General features: G+C 33.5%; 1 protein-coding gene across 1 annotated transcript in view; it reads right to left on the minus strand.

The window, feature by feature from the left end:
- DENND1B (DENN domain containing 1B) overlaps window positions 1-18,816 on the minus strand; it is a 206,294-nt gene that overhangs the window by 41,754 nt on the left and 145,724 nt on the right. The window contains exon 14 of the mRNA XM_049769751.1: window positions 17,738-17,839. Coding sequence (XP_049625708.1) covers window positions 17,738-17,839 — 102 coding nt within the window. The remainder of the gene's footprint in view (window positions 1-17,737; window positions 17,840-18,816) is intronic.

Consider the following 18,816-nt stretch of genomic DNA (forward strand, 5'->3'; position numbering starts at 1 on the left):
GTTTGTGAGTGTGTGTGAGTGTGTGTGTGTGTGTGTGTGTGTGTGTATGTGTGTGTGTGACTGCGCTGCTGTCTCTTTCAGGCTCCAGGTTTGCTTGTTTGTGTGTGTGAGTGTGAGTGTGTGTAGGTGCAAAGTGTGGTTCAGGACTTACTACTGGCTCTACACTCAGTGATCACTGCTGACTTTGGGTACCATTTGAGCTGTTGGGGATTGATCACGGGTCAGTCACATGCCAGGCAAGTGCTCTGTCTGCTGTTCTAAATCTCCAGCATTCCATCTACCCTGATTCAGGTGCTGTTTCTTAACACTAACATAAGCACCTTCTTACTGAAGCAAAGTAGTATAGAAATGCTGGAACAACACTATAAATAAGTCTACACACCCAAATTCCTTTTTCAGTCTGGAAGAAGATATATCTCAGAATATCTCATTCTCAAAATACTTTTACACAACGATAACTTATCTAATAAAATTAGTCATAAGGCCCAGAAAAATACACTTTTAATAAACTAAATATGTATAAAGATGAATAAAAAAGTCAAAGTGAAAAACACTTTTACAATATATGAAATCTTATGGGTCTTGAAATTTTCCTTTGGACTAAAAAATTCTAATTTAAATAGTATTTATTATGTAAAACCTTGACTGGTTAGTGAAAACCAGTGTTATAATGAATTAAATAAACATATATTCTAGATGTCTGCTAAATGCAAGATGTTCAGTTCATAGGTAAATATAAATAGTTTGCCATAAGTAAGAGTGAGATAGGTTAATTTATAAGTTAGACCAAGGGAATTGAGCAATTGGAGAAAAAGAAATAGTCATGTTAATGCCATTTTAAAGATTAGGTAATCAGATGACTGTAAGTATCATAAATTAGGTTTCTATAATATAATGAGTAAGAAAATATTCTGAAGAGCATTCATATAATTAGTAATTGGATTAAATAATTAAAAATAATGACAGTGGAAGAATAATAGAAATTTCAAATATGAATTTAACAACAAATATGAAATAATTATCTAAGAAATTAGTCTGTTGAACTTTATGCCCACCAGACAAAATGATTAATTCAATCATTCAGGTATTCTACTTTTACTGTATCCCACTTTTCTAGATCCCTGAAATATAGCAATAATAAAGACAAAAGGCATGCTTTGTGATGTTGCTTCTTGAACTTTTAGTGAGGGAGAGGGAAATAATAAGAAATAAGACATGCAGTAAAACATGTAGCATGTTATAAGGTGATGAGTGACAGAGAATAAAGCAGCCCTGCTAAAGGAGGCTGGAGAGTATGAAGAAAGGAGCCACCATCATAAATAATGAACCAAAGTAGTGGCAAATGGGTACTCAGTAGATCTAGATATAGAGAGAAAACCAAGCATCTCTGAGAATATCCAAACTTTCCACTTATAATCTGCAATTTCAAATATATTTTGATGCCAAACAGCCCTTTTTATTTCCCTGAGTTCATTCATCCTCCTAACTATCTTAACTTTTTAAAAATGTCTAACCACCTCTCCAGTTCTCTCCCAAGAGCTGATATTGCTACCTATTTCACTGTAGGAAAAAAAATTAAGCACTAGTGAAATTCCAAGAAATTCTTCAAACATCATAGTTAGCTACTTTCTCCATCTCCTCCTCCTCCGCCTCCTTCTCCTCCTCCTCCTCCTCTTCTTCCTCATTCCATGGAATCTGTCTTCTTTCCTGTCAGATGGATTATCTGTGGGCAATTCACAAAGACTAACTCCCAATTTATTCATAACTTTTCCCAAAAATGTTGTTTCCACTCTCAACTAGATTGCCCCAACATTGACAAACACAAGTTATGAGTCTTGAGTCCATCTGCTTCTCTACATGGTCTCTCTGCCCAGGCTTCACTATTATTCCCAGGCTTCCTTGCCATGCTCAGCAGCACAGCTCACACCAAGTTCATCAAATCTTCACTTTACCAGTAAATGTCCAAGCCTAATCTCAATGAACCCATCAGGAATATCTGACAGTGCTGGGATTTTTAGCTCGGTTAGTTACAAAGATGAATTACTGTTCATACCTTCTCTCTTACTTCACAGGCCACTCACTCTCTTTCCCTAGTTTCATCTGGCGTGACTTACCCGCAACTATTTTACAATTCTCAGAACTCTCTCTAATCACTTCTTTGTTAGTCTGCTTGTGGGGTGACCTTCCAAAGAGTGCTTAGGGGCACAGTGGCATCCATCAATGATATGTGGCCAACTAGGCTGGATGGTTTAATGCCCGGGTCTGAGAAGGTGGTGCTGCTCAGCCTGGTGGTACCAAGTGCACTACACATGAAGCCCTGGGTGCTGGGATTTGAATTCAGCACTACATGGAATGAAAGCTGAAAACACAAGAAATAAAACTATACTTATATGGTAAGAATAAGAAATGTTAGAAGGCAGAGCCAGAGTGACAGCACGGTGGGTAGGGCATTGACTTGCATGCAGCTGAGCTGGATTCAATCCCCAGCATTCCATATGTCCCCTAAACCTGCCAGGAGTAATTTCTAAGTTCAGATCCAGCAGTAACTGTTGAGTATCACTAGAGACGATTCAAAAAAAAAAAATAGGCAACAGAAAAAAAAATATCTTTACAGAACCTCTTTTGAAAAGATTAAAAAAAAAATAAAACTGGGAAAAGGGCCACCTGAACTGAATCCTAAAGGAAGACTGAGATGGGCTGTGTAAAATGGAAAAACAATTTTCAGACCAAAATAAATATAAAGGAAACATACACAGATGTATTTATTCATCCACTTATGCCAGGAAGGACCTGAATCTCAAAATGGCTCTCTGGATACAAATATTGTGTCTATCATATATGAGCTATGTGAAAATATATTAACACTGTAATTTAGGTTTATAACCAAAAGAATCCAATGGTATGACTACTGTATGATCATTGTAGAAAAATCCATTTTGATAACCAAAAAAATCCAATGGTATGACTATTGTATGATCATTGTAGAAAAATCTATTTTGATTAGATATGTACTAAAACATGCCAAACTACAAAACCCTAATTTTATTTTGTTTTATTTATTTATTTTGGTTTTGGGGCCACACCCAGTGACACTCAGGGGTTACTTCTGGCTATGCACTCAGAAATCACTCCTGGATTGGGGAATCATATGGGATGCCAGGGATCGAACAGAGGTCCGTCCTGGGTTAGCCACGTGCAAGGCAAGCGTCCTACTGCTGCACTACTGCTCTGGACCCCAAAACCCTAATTTTAAAATGTGCCTGTCAGAGAATATGGGGGCATTTTGTGGGAGGGAAGCTGACATTGTGATGGGATTGGTATCGGGCATTGTACACCTGAAAGTCAACTATGAGAGCCTATGGAAATCATGGTGACTTATTATCTTTTAAATGTTCATGTAAAAATGGCAAATAATCTTTAAGAAAGCAGTACCCAGATATATCAGGAATCAATCCATATTTTTATTCATTCATAATTACTGTCATTCATTATCTTACTATTACCTAATAGAACTCATGGTTGAAGATGACATACAAGAGAACATTTTCAAAAATCTAATGGCAAATAGCAATGCTATTGGGAAATCATTAGAAAAAGATTAGGGAGATAGATACCAAAAGAATTTTGTATACATAGTTAGAATTTTGCACTTCAGCTTTAATATAGCCTTAATATAACAGCTTCAATATAATGGGAAACATCAATATTTGCCCTTCAGAATGAATATTCTCAAAGCAGAATACAGAATGATTTGAAAGAAGGTTTAAGTGAAAGAACAAAAACCATTTGTACAACTGAAGTCATTTGATACTAAAAGTGGAGTATAAACAGATGTAGCACTTAGAACATAAAATCAGCAATATAGTAAACAAAATCTGGGTGAAGAAAAGATGAGCAATAACAGGAGAAATAATCCCTGGGCCCAGTGGGACAGCACAGGTCTCATACTTGTGAACCCAGATTTGTTTAATATCCAGCACTACCAATTAAAAAATGATGATTACAAATTTTCTAATTTATGTGCCAGGATAGCACCAAGTCCTCCAAAAATGAATGGGTCCAGTGTGTGAGTTTAGGTAGAGTTGTGTGTGTGTATATATATATATATATATATATATATATATATATATATATATGTGGCATATATAATATACACATATATGCATATATATTGGGTGTGGTATGCCATATAAGAATGATCAACTATTTACTATCGATATATTTGTATTTGTGTGAGTATAAGCTAAAGATATATTTAAGCTCATTACATAGGTAATTAGTAGGTTTTTCATAAGAAAACTCAGGGAAATGTTGGGAGTTAGAGAAATTTGGTGTGGAGACAGACATAGAACTGCAACACTTATGGACGAGAGAAAAGGGAATTGTAACTGGAAAGGATTTAAAGAAAGGGGAGAGGAAAAAGAATATCAGATAAAATGAAACAAGAATATTACACAAAGTATCAATATACCAATAAATAAGTATATACAAAACATACTGAGGAGGGAAAAAATCTTTCCTTATTTATTACATTAATGGAAACTATATTTATTCTCCAGGGAGGTAAGTACAAATGATAATACAGGTGGAATGAGAGAAATTCTAAGACTATGAAATCCTTTCATGGGAATGTTTTAGAGAGTTCTGTTCAGTTACAGTGTAGAATGGCACTCTATCTGCTCCATCTATGTATTTTGGCACAGCACTCTCCCAAGAATCATATGCCTTTTTCAGCAACTCTAATCAAATGTATATAATGCCAGTATGTCTTATTGCCTCCTAGAAATGTTAATCTTCTTGGCATAGTTAGTCTCTTCAGCATCAAGCCATCATATGTAATTGATTTATTTATTTTTGATTTGGGGCACCAGCTGGCAGTGCTCAATGCTCTGCACTGAAGGGTCACTCCTGTGGACTTGGGGCTCTATTCTGGGGTGCTAGGAATAGAGCCTGGGGTGGCAAAGTGTTACGGCAAGTGTCTGATCTACTATACAAGCTCTGAATCCTCAAGTATAAACATATATTTTCTTTCCATAGTTATTTCAGGAAGGATATCAATATTTCAGAAGTTAATATATATAATATAGTAAACATTTAATTGACAAAATTATTTTGAATAATATATTTTCATTTATGATTACATGACAAATTTCTAAATCAAGTTTTTAAGACTTATGTAATTAATTATATAATTAATATATGATATGATGAATTTGGACTTTTGAGTTTATACTTTTCATATACCCATATATCTATTACTTAAATAAACATCCCTCTTTTTAGCTACATGCTCAAAAACTATCTAGATATGATAGTTTTGGATACCTATGATAGTTTTGGATGGTCATAATATTTATGATAGTTTTTATATAGTTTTATATCATTTGTATCATTTGGTATAGTTATGGTAGTACTCTGTCAGGTACCTGTATTTATTTATTTACTGTTGTCGAGACTATTTTTTATTCAGCAGCACATGAGACTGTGCTCAGAAAGAACTTCTGGTGATTGAAGGACTATCTTGAGGGACTGTCTCTAGACCCTCTGATTCCTTTAGATATTGATTTTAAAAGATATTTTAAAAATGAGTATTTGTGGGAGGTGATCTCCCAGGCAGTACTCAGGGTTCCCAAGGCCACTTACAGAGATACTTGGGTAAAGTTGTGAGGACCTCATAATTCTGTGCTGGAGCTAACAATGCAGTGCTGATTGGACTCAGTTGTGCTACCCCTGGTACAGAGAGAACTGCCAGTCTTTATTTCTGCTAGTTCTGGGGTAGGAGAGCCTGCACTGCCAGGGTCCAACTCAAGGTCACACATGCACTCAAGCCCTTTGAGCACTCTCCACTTCCTTTAAAGGAATTCAATTTTCTAGTGAGTATTCTCTCAAACAGGTACAAACTTTTTCTAACTATATTCACAAATGCATGTTGCCTATCTAATGAAAATTTGATGGAATCCATGGCATGTTTATAAAATGTAACAGATTTTATTAAAGAATTATCTTGACAATCATTGCCCAGATATTACTATTTACGCAGAATTCAGTGAATATACTGTTCTTTTATTCCATTTTATCATAATAAAATCTGTATTTTTATGGAAAAGGAATCTATTTCCCTGATCTTTTGATGCTAATAGAAAATTAGTGATTGTTATTAATATGTGAATATTTTAAACTCAAAGTCACTTAATTTTTGATAAACTGAGGTTCTGTAATTAACAATACTACTGATGGTTTCTCATGCACATAATTACACCACTTCAATCACCAATGAACCCCCGAAGGACTCTAACACCTCTTTCTTCCAACCTCCTCAACATCCTTGTGGGGACAGGTACTTCCGCAGTATTGTCACTACATTGTTATGTATCTTTAAGACCCATAGACAACAGAGAACACTCGAACATTCTGTGCATACCCCATTCTTTCTGACTGAGTTCCTCAGCATGGTATCCTCAAATTCCATCCATGCTATTGTAAGTGACATTGTCTTGTTCTTTCTTAGAGCAGTACAGTGTATGTGTTTGTGTGAATACATGCTTCTATAGAGATATTAACTATGAGTTTTTGACCCATTCACCTTATTTGGGAATCTTGTCTGTTTCCACATCTTTGCTGTTATACTAAGTGTGGTGACAAACATAGGTGTGAATATATTCTTTCAAATTAATGTTTTTGTATTTGGGGATAGCTGCCAGAATGTGATACTGCTGTGTCATAGAGTAGTTCTTTTCCTAGCTTTTGATAAATCTCAATATTGCTCAAAGTCATTTATTTTATACAGTAATGAAAATATGCCACAGAGAAATTCTATCAAGGCTTATTTAATAGCCAATACTGACAAGATCCTATATAGAAAACGAGGTATACAAGAAACTAGGTAAATATATTTATTTATAAGCATCAATATAAATTTATTATAAGCATCAATATAAAACATAGATATGGGCATAATCTTTGTTTTAATTTTTTTTATCTATTCACTTTAGCCCATTAGCCAAGTTGGTTATTCTACTTCCCAAACAACCAGCTGCTGGCTACTTTTTTTTATCATCACCTGAAGTCAACCCACCATCATTTCTTTCTCCCCCCCAAATTGCTAAAACTCTTCTCTAATCCACTTTATTGACTAATCCAGAGATCTTTATAAATATCTTTATAGTCAGATCCAGTCAGTCCTGGTGGAAACTTCCTCACACAGCAGATTGTAAATTGACAGCTTTGAGAATAAGATAAGAAGATAAGTTTTCAGTCCTATATGAGTTGTTGCCCCTGCCCTTCTAATCTTACCCAATGCCTTTTATTCTTTGCACATTCAATTTCATTCCGATACTAAAAAATGACAAATTCCCTCTAGTTTTAGTGTCTTTTCAATTTTCTCACCTAAAATCATGTTTCTTTTTCAATAGTCTCAAAACAGATTCCATCTCCCTTTAGACTTAGTTTATTAACTATGACATAAACCTTGCAGTAATGTCTTTTCTGGTCATCCAAAATATCCAGTATTTTCCTAGTATCAGGTCATTTTTACTGGACTTATCACTTACTGATAGTTTCCTTATTTGTTATTCTTTTATAAACTCACCCCCTCTACTCAAAAATATTAACCCCTGGGTGCTAACCTAGAAAGGACCTCAGTTCCATCCCCCGGCATTCCATATGGTTCCCCAAGCCAGGAGAGATTTCTGAATGCAAACCAGGAGTATCTCCTGAACGTCACCAGGTGTAGACCCCCAAATATATATAAATATATAAAATATATAAAAATATATATAAATCCCTTAAAATAATACTCCTAATCTCAAAATATGGAAACCTTATGAAATGTACTAGCCAGAATCAAATTCCCATTCCTCACAAACTTCTGTCCTCTTCCACTGAGAGCATTTTGCTAGAAAGAAAATCACATCTATATAATCTGATAAAGGAAAGGGTTTTTGTAAGAATTTTAAAAGAAAATTTTCTATTATGAATCATATCTATCATTTTCCTCCAAAATTTATCACAAAATATGGAGAAGCATGAATACTTGGGAAGAAATAAAGTTATTATTATATAATTGATCTCCCCTACCATTGTGAATATTTAATAGTTACCTAGCCTGCCAGTTAATGTGGCCTAAAGCCATAGAGAAGCTCTAGATTTAGTTTAGATTGAAATCTAGACAAAAGTTCAGTCATAGAAAAAGTACACCATAGAAAAAAGTAGAGTAAGATGAGATGTGGAATGGGGAGAACCTTCAGTTTCAATGGCCTTAATAAAAAGTAAAGGACAAACTTTCTTTTCTACATTAGTGTAAGGAAAATAAAAGTAAAAGACCTAAGCATAATGGCTTAAATATATTAGTTTAAGAATGACTGTGATGCCAGAGTTGTGGGTTTATGAAGCTATTTCTAGGATTTCTTCCAAATCCATTATCTAGAGAGGAATTTATCCAAATGGAACCTACTATCATTTGTCTTAGTTATGTTTATTTCATGGTATCTTGGAATGTTAAGAGCCAAAGGAATCTAAAATTTAGTGACCTTTTAGTATATCTTAGTATATCTTACAGATACAGAAGCTGAGATCTAAGGAGGTTAAAAAATAAACTGATATTATTGCCAAATCTAGAAGCATTAAAAATGCTCTTATGTAATATTTAGATCATTTAAATATTAAGAACTTATTAACTTGTAGTTAAATAATGAGAATAAAAAAGCTATCAAAAATTCGTTTTTTGGGGCCGGGCGGTGGCGCTGGAGGTAAGGTGCCTGCCTTGCCTGCGCTAGCCTAGGACGGACCGCGGTTCGATCCCCCGGTGCCCCATATGGTCCCCCAAGAAGCCAGGAGCAACTTCTGAGCGCATAGCCAGGAGTAACCCCTGAGCGTCACAGGGTGTGGCCCAAAAACCAAAAAAAAAAAAAAAAATTCGTTTTTGTGTCACTCCCTAATCACAGAAAATATCACAATTTTTCTTTCTTTGTCTTTAGATTTCATCATAGTAATTCATTGTGATTACTTTCTTTTATTTAATTCATATCTTTTATTTTTCTGAAGCTCATTCATTTTCATGCTATACAGCACTCTATTGTAGTAATGTAATAATTTATTTTAATATTTAATATCTCAGATTTCTACTAGTATTTTGCTAGTAAGAGCAATTCTACTATATAAAATTTGGAGTGAAATTGTGGGGTTAGTCTCTAAATGTTTTCTAAACAAATGTAATTGTTACACTTCTATAAACACTGAAACTTGACCTTTTGTTTCCAGGCAATTATCAAAAGATTTACAAGTGTTTTTTTTTTTTAACTTGAGTACACCTGTTAAGTATAAAGTGATATTCATTGTGTTTTTATATTTGATTCTGATTATAAATGAGGCTGAGTATATAGTGTATTGCTATTAGCTGTTTAGGTTTTATGTTTGCATGTGCTTATTCAAAGCTGTAATCTGGGCTTATTCCTGGCTTCATGCATAGGGGTCACTCTGTAAAATTCTTGGGGTACCAGATGCAATGTCTGGGATCAAACTGAAGTCATCTGTCTTCAAGGCAAATATCATAGGACCAGTGATAGCCCCATACTTTGGTTAAGGGTTTTAATGGTTTCTCTATATGGCTTTTAAATGACAGGGTTATTCCTATGTAAATTGTATATGCAATGTGTTTTGATAACCAAGAATTCTTAACTACGATACAACTGAATTTAGTAAGCTATTTCTTTGTCTTTTTGTTTTTTTGTTTTTTTTGTTTTTTGGGTCACACCTGGCGGTGCTCAGGGGTTACTCCTGGCTGTCTACTCAGCAATAGCTCCTGGCAGGCATGGGGGACCGTATGGGATACCAGGATTCGAACCAGCCACCTTTGGTCCTGGATTGGCTGCTTGCAAGGCAAACGCCGCTGTGCTATCTCTCCGGGCCCAATATTTCTTTGTCTTAATAAACCTGTTTCTATCCTCAAAAGGATAAAAAATACAGTAATATACCAGACCTTCCAGTTCCTTCCCATTTGGGGGTTGGAGTGGCAGGTATACTTAACCCAGGTAAGCTCTGATAATGGTGATATCTCCTAGAAAACTTTCAATCTTTCAATATTAAGAATTTTGGGGAAATTTTTTAAATAATGTCAATTTTCTAAGTTTTTCTCATGAATTTTATAAAAAAAACTTTTGCATCTGTAAAAATGAAAGTGTTATTCCCCCCTAATCAAGCAATATGCTAAATTTCTTTCATAGGCTAATAGACAACTATCACTCAACTTATGAAATAATTTCTAGTATATGCTAGAATATGGAGAATTTAATAATTTTTGTATTTGTGGGTGAAACTGGTCTATAAGGATCTTGTTCTGCTTTGGATTTTGGAATGAGAATTATTTTATTTTATTTTTTTAATTTTTGAGAATTATTTTAATCTTGTAAAATAAATCTAAGGAAGTTTTCTTTTTGTTGTACTCAAAACAGGAATGAACTGGAATTGAAACCTTTGGTCTTGAACATATGTAGAAAAAATTTGTTTGTCTCACATTGTCAATATTTAAATTAAATATTTACAGTTATTTCTTTATATTTACTTCCTTTTTGTATTTCAGACTTTCCATGTTGGATCTGGTAAAATTTTCTTTTTCACTGAAATTTTTTTAAAAAGTATATTAAGAATTTCTTTTGTCACATATAATAATGTTGAACCTATTACAAATTTTCAAATAATTTCCCTCTACCCCTTTCTGTTAAATTTTAATATTTTATATTTCTCCCTCTGACTTATATCCTGGATTATCAAAGTTTTATACATATTTATACATAGTCAATAAAATTTAGTTATAATATAAACTAAATCTAATTGGCTATTAAATCCATCCATTTCCTTGAACTTGTTATTAAATCCTTAATGCAAGATATTGTTTACATGCTTAAAATTATTTTTTACTTTTTTAAAGTTGTCATACTATAAATAATTTTTTAGATTGTCTTATTTCTTTGTGTGTGTATGTGGTTTTGTTTTTGTTTTTGTTTTTGTTTTTTTTTGGTTTTTGTTTGTTTTTTTGCTTTTCGGGCCACATTTTGTGATGCTCAGGGTTTACTCTTGACTATGTGCTCAAAAATCACTCCTGGCTTGGGGGACCACATGGGACGCCAGATTACTGAACCAAGGTCCGTCCTAGATTGGCCATATGCCAGGGAAATGCCCTACCACTGTGCTATAGCTCCAGCCCCAGATTGTCTCATTTTTTTTAATGCCTCACACATAGTATTTTATATTCTCTTTCTCTAATAGCAACATTTAAAGTCTTTGCAAGTCATTTTATATCTGCTAATTTTTACTCATTATGTATTTCATATGCTGTTTAATAACTAATAACAATTCTTAACAGTAAGAAATTTCTCTTTGAAATTTTAGAAGGGAAAATTATTTGGTACATGAATAGATTTAAGTAGATTTAAGAGAGGATACATGTTTACTCCTGTCCAAGGCTAGAGGGAATAACAGATTAAGATTTCTCAAAACCTACTTTAGCAAAAGAGAATGACATAATATACACCCTGTGCTAGTAAGGGCATCTACCCAGGTAGGTTTTTATTCAGATTCTACAGAGGAAAAAGAAAGTGTCTGCTTTTCCACAACAGTTAAATGAATTCAAGCTCATTAAAATGGTCCTTTAAGAAATACTTAAGGGAGTTCTATGAAAATAAAATAAATATTTATGGAACTAGAGATGTATTTAAAAAACAAAATGTGAAAAAGAGGAGCAATAATGGAATATCTTAGGATAAATTCTAAATACTAGTTGTCAATTTAAAATAGGTCATAAGTTTGGAATCCTAAATGTAAATCTCATGATGATCTCAAAACAAAAATATTCAGGATAAATGAATAAGATTCTAGTTGAGACAGATAATAACACAAAAGTAGGTACATAGTAAGTACAGGGAAGATAACAAGGTAACCACAAAGCAAGAGACCTAGTAGAATAACAACCAGAATCCACAAAGAAAAAAATAATAAATTATTGTATATCAATAAATTTGCTGAACTTCAATGGACTAAACCCACCAATCAAGGGGGAAAGAGTGTGGCAGGATGTATGGGATAATAAAGTCTAACCTCCTGTAGTAATTAATGCTAATTATTAATGTAGTTGTAAAATAAAGGGCTAGAAAACAATCATAGAGGCAAATGTAGTGTAAAAATGGCAGGGACAGTCACACTTACATGAGATAAAATAGACTTTAAGATAGAAAGGTAGTAAGAGGCACTAAATAATGATTAAGCGATCAATCCCTCAGCCACATAAAACATTCATTACACCTAGACAACAAAGGGACATCACAACATAGAGGCAGTGATTAATAGACCCGAGGTGACACATCCAGAGCAGCACAATAATAGTATAATAGTTGGAGACTTTAACACCTCACTACCACCAGTGGTCAGATAAATCTGTCAGAAAAATAAGCAAACAACACACTTAAATAAGGAGTCAGACCAGGTGGACATAACAGATAGATATTTATAAGGCTGTCTACTCACCTCATCCCTTGCAAACCTAAAAACACATTATTATCAAATGCATATAGGGCATTCTCCAGTTGACACATATTGAGATGCAAAAAAACCAAAAGGCTTCCGTAAACTAATAAAGACTCAAAGTATGTAGGTCACAATTCTATAAAACTGGTAGTTGGGGCTGAGAGAAAGAATAGCAGGTAAAGTACTTGCCTTGCAAGTAGCCTGGGTTTGATTCCTTGCACCCCATATGATGCCCCCAGCCACACCAGGAGTTATTGCTTAGCACAAAGCTGGGAGTCAGCCTGAAAACAATCAGGTGTGGCCCCCCCAAAAGCACATGCTTACACACACATAAAAATACAAGATCAAAAACCCCACAACTAGTAATTAGCCACAAAAAGAAAGCTGCAAAAACCATTTTAAAAAGCTGAAAAATATGACGACTACACAGCACGTTAAAATTATTGAAAAAATGAGAATGAGGATATGAAATATAAGAACAATTAGACACAGCAAAAACAATTTTGAGGATTTTCCTAACAACATGGTTTTATACCAAGAATTAAGAAATTTTTCAATCAGTCTAACTATACACCTAACTATAAAAAAGAGAACTAGCCTAATTAGAAAAAAGAGAACCAATGAAACCTAAACTCAGTAGAAGGAAAAAACATTAGAAATGAAATAAGCACAGCAGAAATAAAAAAGGATAATACAAAAGATCAATGAAATGGTTCTTTACAAGGATAAACAAAATTAACAATCTCTCAGTAAGGCTCACTAAGATAAGAGAAAACCAGGGGCCAAAGTGATAGCAAAGTCAGTAGGGCATTTGCCTTGTAAATGGCCAATTCAGGTTTGATCCCCGGCATCCCATCTGGTCCCCTGAACCTGCCAAAAGTGATTTCTGAGTGGAGAGTCAGAAGTAACCCTGAGCACCACCAGGTGTGGCCCCAAAACATAAATATATATATATATATATATTTATATATACACATATATAAATAGAGAGAGAACTCTAACAAATGGTATAAAAATGAAAAGGAAGAGCAAACTATAATAAACTACAGAGATATCTAAGAACCTAAATGATGATTAAGAACATGCCACTAAATTGGAATAACTAAAAAAAATGGATAAATTTATTGAATTTTATAATCTTCCAGGACTGAGTTAGAAAAAATAAAAAACCTGAACAAACCAATAACAAACAATAAATTTCAAGTAGAAATAAAATCTCCCCGAAAACAAAAGTCCAGAATCAGATGGCTTCACTTGTGAGTTCTACCAAACCTTCAAAGATATTTGCTGTCTTTGATGTCTTAAACTCTTTTAAAAAATCTGCACACATCTTTTGTACAAATTACCCCTGGCATGAAAAGCAGGTACAGATATTACAAAAAAAGAAAACGACAGACAAATGTACTTGATAAATCTAGATGCAAAAGTCTTAGTGAACAAAATTCAGTAATACATAAAGTGATATCAAAAATGGCTCAACAAATATGTCAATTAATTAAGACCCATCAACAAAATATAAATATAATTTATCATATCAATAATGTAGAGAAAGTTCTTAATTTGTCCATTTTAATACCTATTTCTGATTTAAAAATACTAAGAACAGGAATAGCAGAAACATATAATATTGTCCATATATGAGAAACCTACTGCAAACATCAAATTCCATGGTGGAAAACTGAATGCTTTTTTCTAAGATCAGGTATAAGACAAAGATGCTACTCTAATCTCTATTAATCTACATAATATTGGAAGTCCTAGATAATGCAAGTAGGCAATAAAAGAAAACAAAGGGATACATGTATTGTAACAGTCATACTAAAACATTACTATTTGCATATGACATAATACTATACAAAAATGCTAAATACTTTACTAAAAATATTAAAAGCAGTAAACTAATATGGTGACAGTCTACAAGATCCAGAAACAAAAATCTGATGCATGTCTATATGAAAAAAAACAAACTAGAGAAATAAATTTTAATATTATTTTAATTTTAAAGCTATCCCAGAACTTAAAATAAGTTAAACAAAGGAGGTAAGATATTTTTTTGTGTGTGTGGTTTTTGGGTCAGACCCGGCAGTGCTCAGGGGTTATTCCTGGCTCCAGGCTCAGAAATTGTTCCTGGCAGGCGCAGGGGACCATATGGGGCGCCGGGAACCGATCACCTCCTGCATGAAAGGCAAATGCCTTACCTCCATGCTATCTCTCCCGGCCCCCTAAAGATATTTCTTTAACTGGAAACTATAAACCAACTAATAATGGCATTAAATATTTATGCCGTTGTATATTTGTGTACAAAGGGCTAACAAAAAAAGATTAACAGGACAAACAAAACTCAACTACAGGAAGAAACCCCACCAAAAAACAGGAAGAGATGATAGATTCCAAAGAAGACACAAAGATGTCCAAAATACATAAGGAAACATACTTATTATCACTTATCAGGAAAATGTAAATAAAGATGATAACAGGATACCACCTTTGAGGATAGCCTACATTTAAAAAAGTCAGAAGCAATGGTATTCAGTAGATATGTGGAGTAAAAGGAACCCTCATAGATTGTTGGTGTCAGAATGTAATTGATCTACACTCTATGGAAAATGGTACGGATAGTTCTCAAAAATTAAAAATATATATCATTTTAACATCCAATGCTAGGTATCTGTCTAAATAGCATAAAAACACTAGCCTGAAAATAAAATATATGCATGTTATGTTACAATAACCAAGACATGAAAACAACGCAGAAATCAAATGACAAAGTATATAAAGATTTGTATAAAAATACACAATGAAATGTTCTCTACTATAGGGAAAGATGAAATTGTACCTTTTCAGACAATTTAGATCAGAACTGACAAGTACCAAATTAGAAAAATAAGCGAGAGGGGTATGAATTGTATGTAGTATGAATTGTATATAGTGCATACAGTGTATGTGGTATACAGTTTTGTGGCTTACATGGGTTCAAGCCTCAACATTTATGGGGTCTGCAAAGCTCACCAGGAATGATTTGTGAGCTCAGAGCCAGGAGTAAATCCCAAGCACAGCTAGATGTGACCTAAATAAATAAATAAATAAATAAATAAATAAATAAATAAAACCAGAAAAAGAAAATGAAGCCAAAGATGTAAGACAAGCATTAAATGATCTCAATCATATATGGGATATAGAGAAGCAAAGCATTCCAGTAAAGACAAAACCTTCAGTTTCTGTCTAGAAAACTATAGTTAAGACATTGAAGGGAGATACAGTTGACCTTACTGAAGTGGAGAAAATAATGTTTTTGGTGGTGAATGTAATGTGGCAACATATTATGAGAAGGTATAAAACTATCCTTAAAATAATCATATAAACCAACATCAACTTAACTGTAAAACAAACATTTAAGTCTTGCTAGATGAAACCAGTAATCAGAAATTCTGGCTTCAAATTCCTGGGCATGCATAAAATACATACAATAATGCAATTATTTTTCTGAAGCGCCTTTTCCTCCCTTTGCTTTGGATACCAGCACATCATGATAATGCACCCATAACCTTTCAACATTTTCTTGCATTTCTTTGTTTGCTATAATACTGTTAACCTAAAATCTTAACAACTTTTTAACGTGCAAAAACAAAAATGGTAAAATAGGTATTTTGTTATAGAGAAAATCTCTGGAATTCATTTATCTTTAAAAGTTTGTGAAACTCTGTCAACAAGAATCTTACCAACCCTTTCATTGTTATTTTCAAGAATCACTTGACAAAAAAATGATATCAAGCTCAAGGACACTGATACATGCACAACTACGAAGTTGTTCATTTAAACAATTCTACTTTCTCATATTTTAGATTTAGCCTTTGTGACCAAGTTATATTGAAAAGAACCTTGTACAGATTTCTAATATTAAGGTAATTGTTCTAAGGAGACAGATTAAAACTTCCAAGCTTCTAGTTATCTGCTATACTAAATTGTACTTGTAATGAGTCACATACACTTAACTGCAAATTTGAGGTAGCTAGTGGCATTTATATTTTAAGTAAAATAACCATTTAAGAACAGCCAAAATAAGTGATAAAACAATTAGACTTGACCCTACCAAGTTGTGCTAATCACACTGGGAAAAAAATGTCTAAAATTTATCAAGTAGTAAGAATCAAGTAACAGAAGATGGGAATATTAGAATTTAGAAAATTTCTGAATTCTTATATTAAAACTTTAAATTTTTAAATGACAATTATTTTCTAAGCCAAAAATCAAGGTACTTTTACAATCATGATTTTTCTTAATTTTATATTGATCAGAAGTCTTACAAAGCTTAAGAACTTATATATTTATGAAAATTTTTATAAAGAACTTACATATTCATAAAATTTTTATAAACTGGATTATACTATAGCTGTCCTTTATTTTAAACAATTTCATCAGACCAAAATAACATTAGTAGAGTTGTAAGCAATATGATAAATTTCCATGTTGATGGAACAAGAAGATATGACACTGAGTGAAGCCATCAGAAAGAAACAGTTAGATATACAATGGTCACTCTCATATATGGACTCAAAGATGCAAAACAAGGTAGCAACCATGGTCAAAGGCAACATACTGTTAAAATTGAGGCACACAACTGAGTTGAGAGGAGTTTGAGAGGGAGGGGTGTACATTGGTGATGGGTGTGATGCTAAAATTTTGTGCAGGAAAAATAATTATTAATAGTACTGTAAAATACAGAATCTCAATTAAAAATAAAAGAGAAGGGCCCGGAGAGATAGCACAGTGGTGCTTGCCTTGCAAGCAACCGATCCAGGACCAAAAGTGGTTGGTTCGAATCCCGGTCTCCCTTATGGTCCCCCGTGCCTGCCAGGAGCTATTTCTGAGCAGACAGCCAGGAGTAAACACTGAGCACCGCCGGGTGTGGCCCCAAAACCAAAAAATAATTAAATAAATAAATAAATAAATAAATACATAAATAAATAAAAGAGAAGTTATTTTGCTCTTTCTATTACCTTACATTCTCAGAAACCATCCTATTTGAAGCTTGTAATGAGAAATTCTTAATAGTAATGGTAAATATACATGTTTCTACAGTACCATGCCAGACAGCTATACAGAATGATACGCTCTAGAAAAGCTATTACTCATCATTTTATAATGATGAAGATGTGCAGCACCTTGCTGTTACATATCTGTAACTACTGTCACAGAAGACAATGTGCAGTCCTTTTCTTACCTGCTTAAAAAGTTGGAGGTTAACTGCAGTTTCCAAGAACTGTTTCATCAGACTTGAGCGGTGCTTTACGAAACTCTCCTCACAGAAAGTGACAGGTTCACCCTACGTAGAAATAAGAAATTTCAGAGAAATATTAGGAAATCAGAGAGAACAAGCCTCTCATAGAAAGTCTACAAAGAAGTATAAGTCACAGAATCAACTTTCAGGGGCTTAATGCTTGAAAGGAGTCATGAACACTATTTTATGCAGAATAGCTATATTTTAGATGAGTTTAAGTATTCCTTCCATTGCTGGCGATCTATACTAGAGCCTCCAAATTAAGGACACTTTGAACTTTTAAAATTAGATCTAGTCTTTTAGAGTAAGAATAAATTGTCTGAAAATGAGATATAATACTGAAAACAAAAAAAAACACACATATATGAAATTGTACATATTTTCAATTAAAATCATTTCAACAATTATTTTTCCTTCTGAGTAATAATACTGTTCTATAAAAAATGCTCCTGACTTTTGTCATGTATGTGGATTATTATGATTATCAGTATATTTCCTAATTAATTCAAGGTGTCAAAATACCATTTTCTGGGATTGGAGTAATAATACAGCCTTACATGCAGAGATGGGGTTAAATAGCAGGTCCCAAGACCACAAGAAGTGGTTCCTGAGTGCAAAATCAGTAGTAACCCCTGAGCATTTCTGGTTGTTGCCTCCCCACCCTTTAGAAAATAAATAAAATAACACTATTTTCATGATCTCAATTTTTGACTGCATACTTTCTAGAATAAATTTCACATAACATCTGCTTATCTTGTGTCTATCCTGTGGTAATTTATGATCCATTACCTGTGGCCTTTTATGTCATTAATAATATAAATTTTAAACACAGATTACACATTTCTCACTTATTCTCAGCCACTGTCCTTACTCACTGGCTTGATTATTACTACCGGCTATTTTCCTGCTTGACTTGATTGATACTCTTTTCACAAGAAGATAAACAACAATTTTTATCAATTTTATGATCAAAATAACAAAATGATTTGGGCTGATGCTTGATTTAATATAAAATTTCTTGA

Source organism: Suncus etruscus, chromosome 3 (assembly GCF_024139225.1).
Source record: "Suncus etruscus isolate mSunEtr1 chromosome 3, mSunEtr1.pri.cur, whole genome shotgun sequence".
NCBI lineage: Eukaryota > Metazoa > Chordata > Mammalia > Eulipotyphla > Soricidae > Suncus > Suncus etruscus.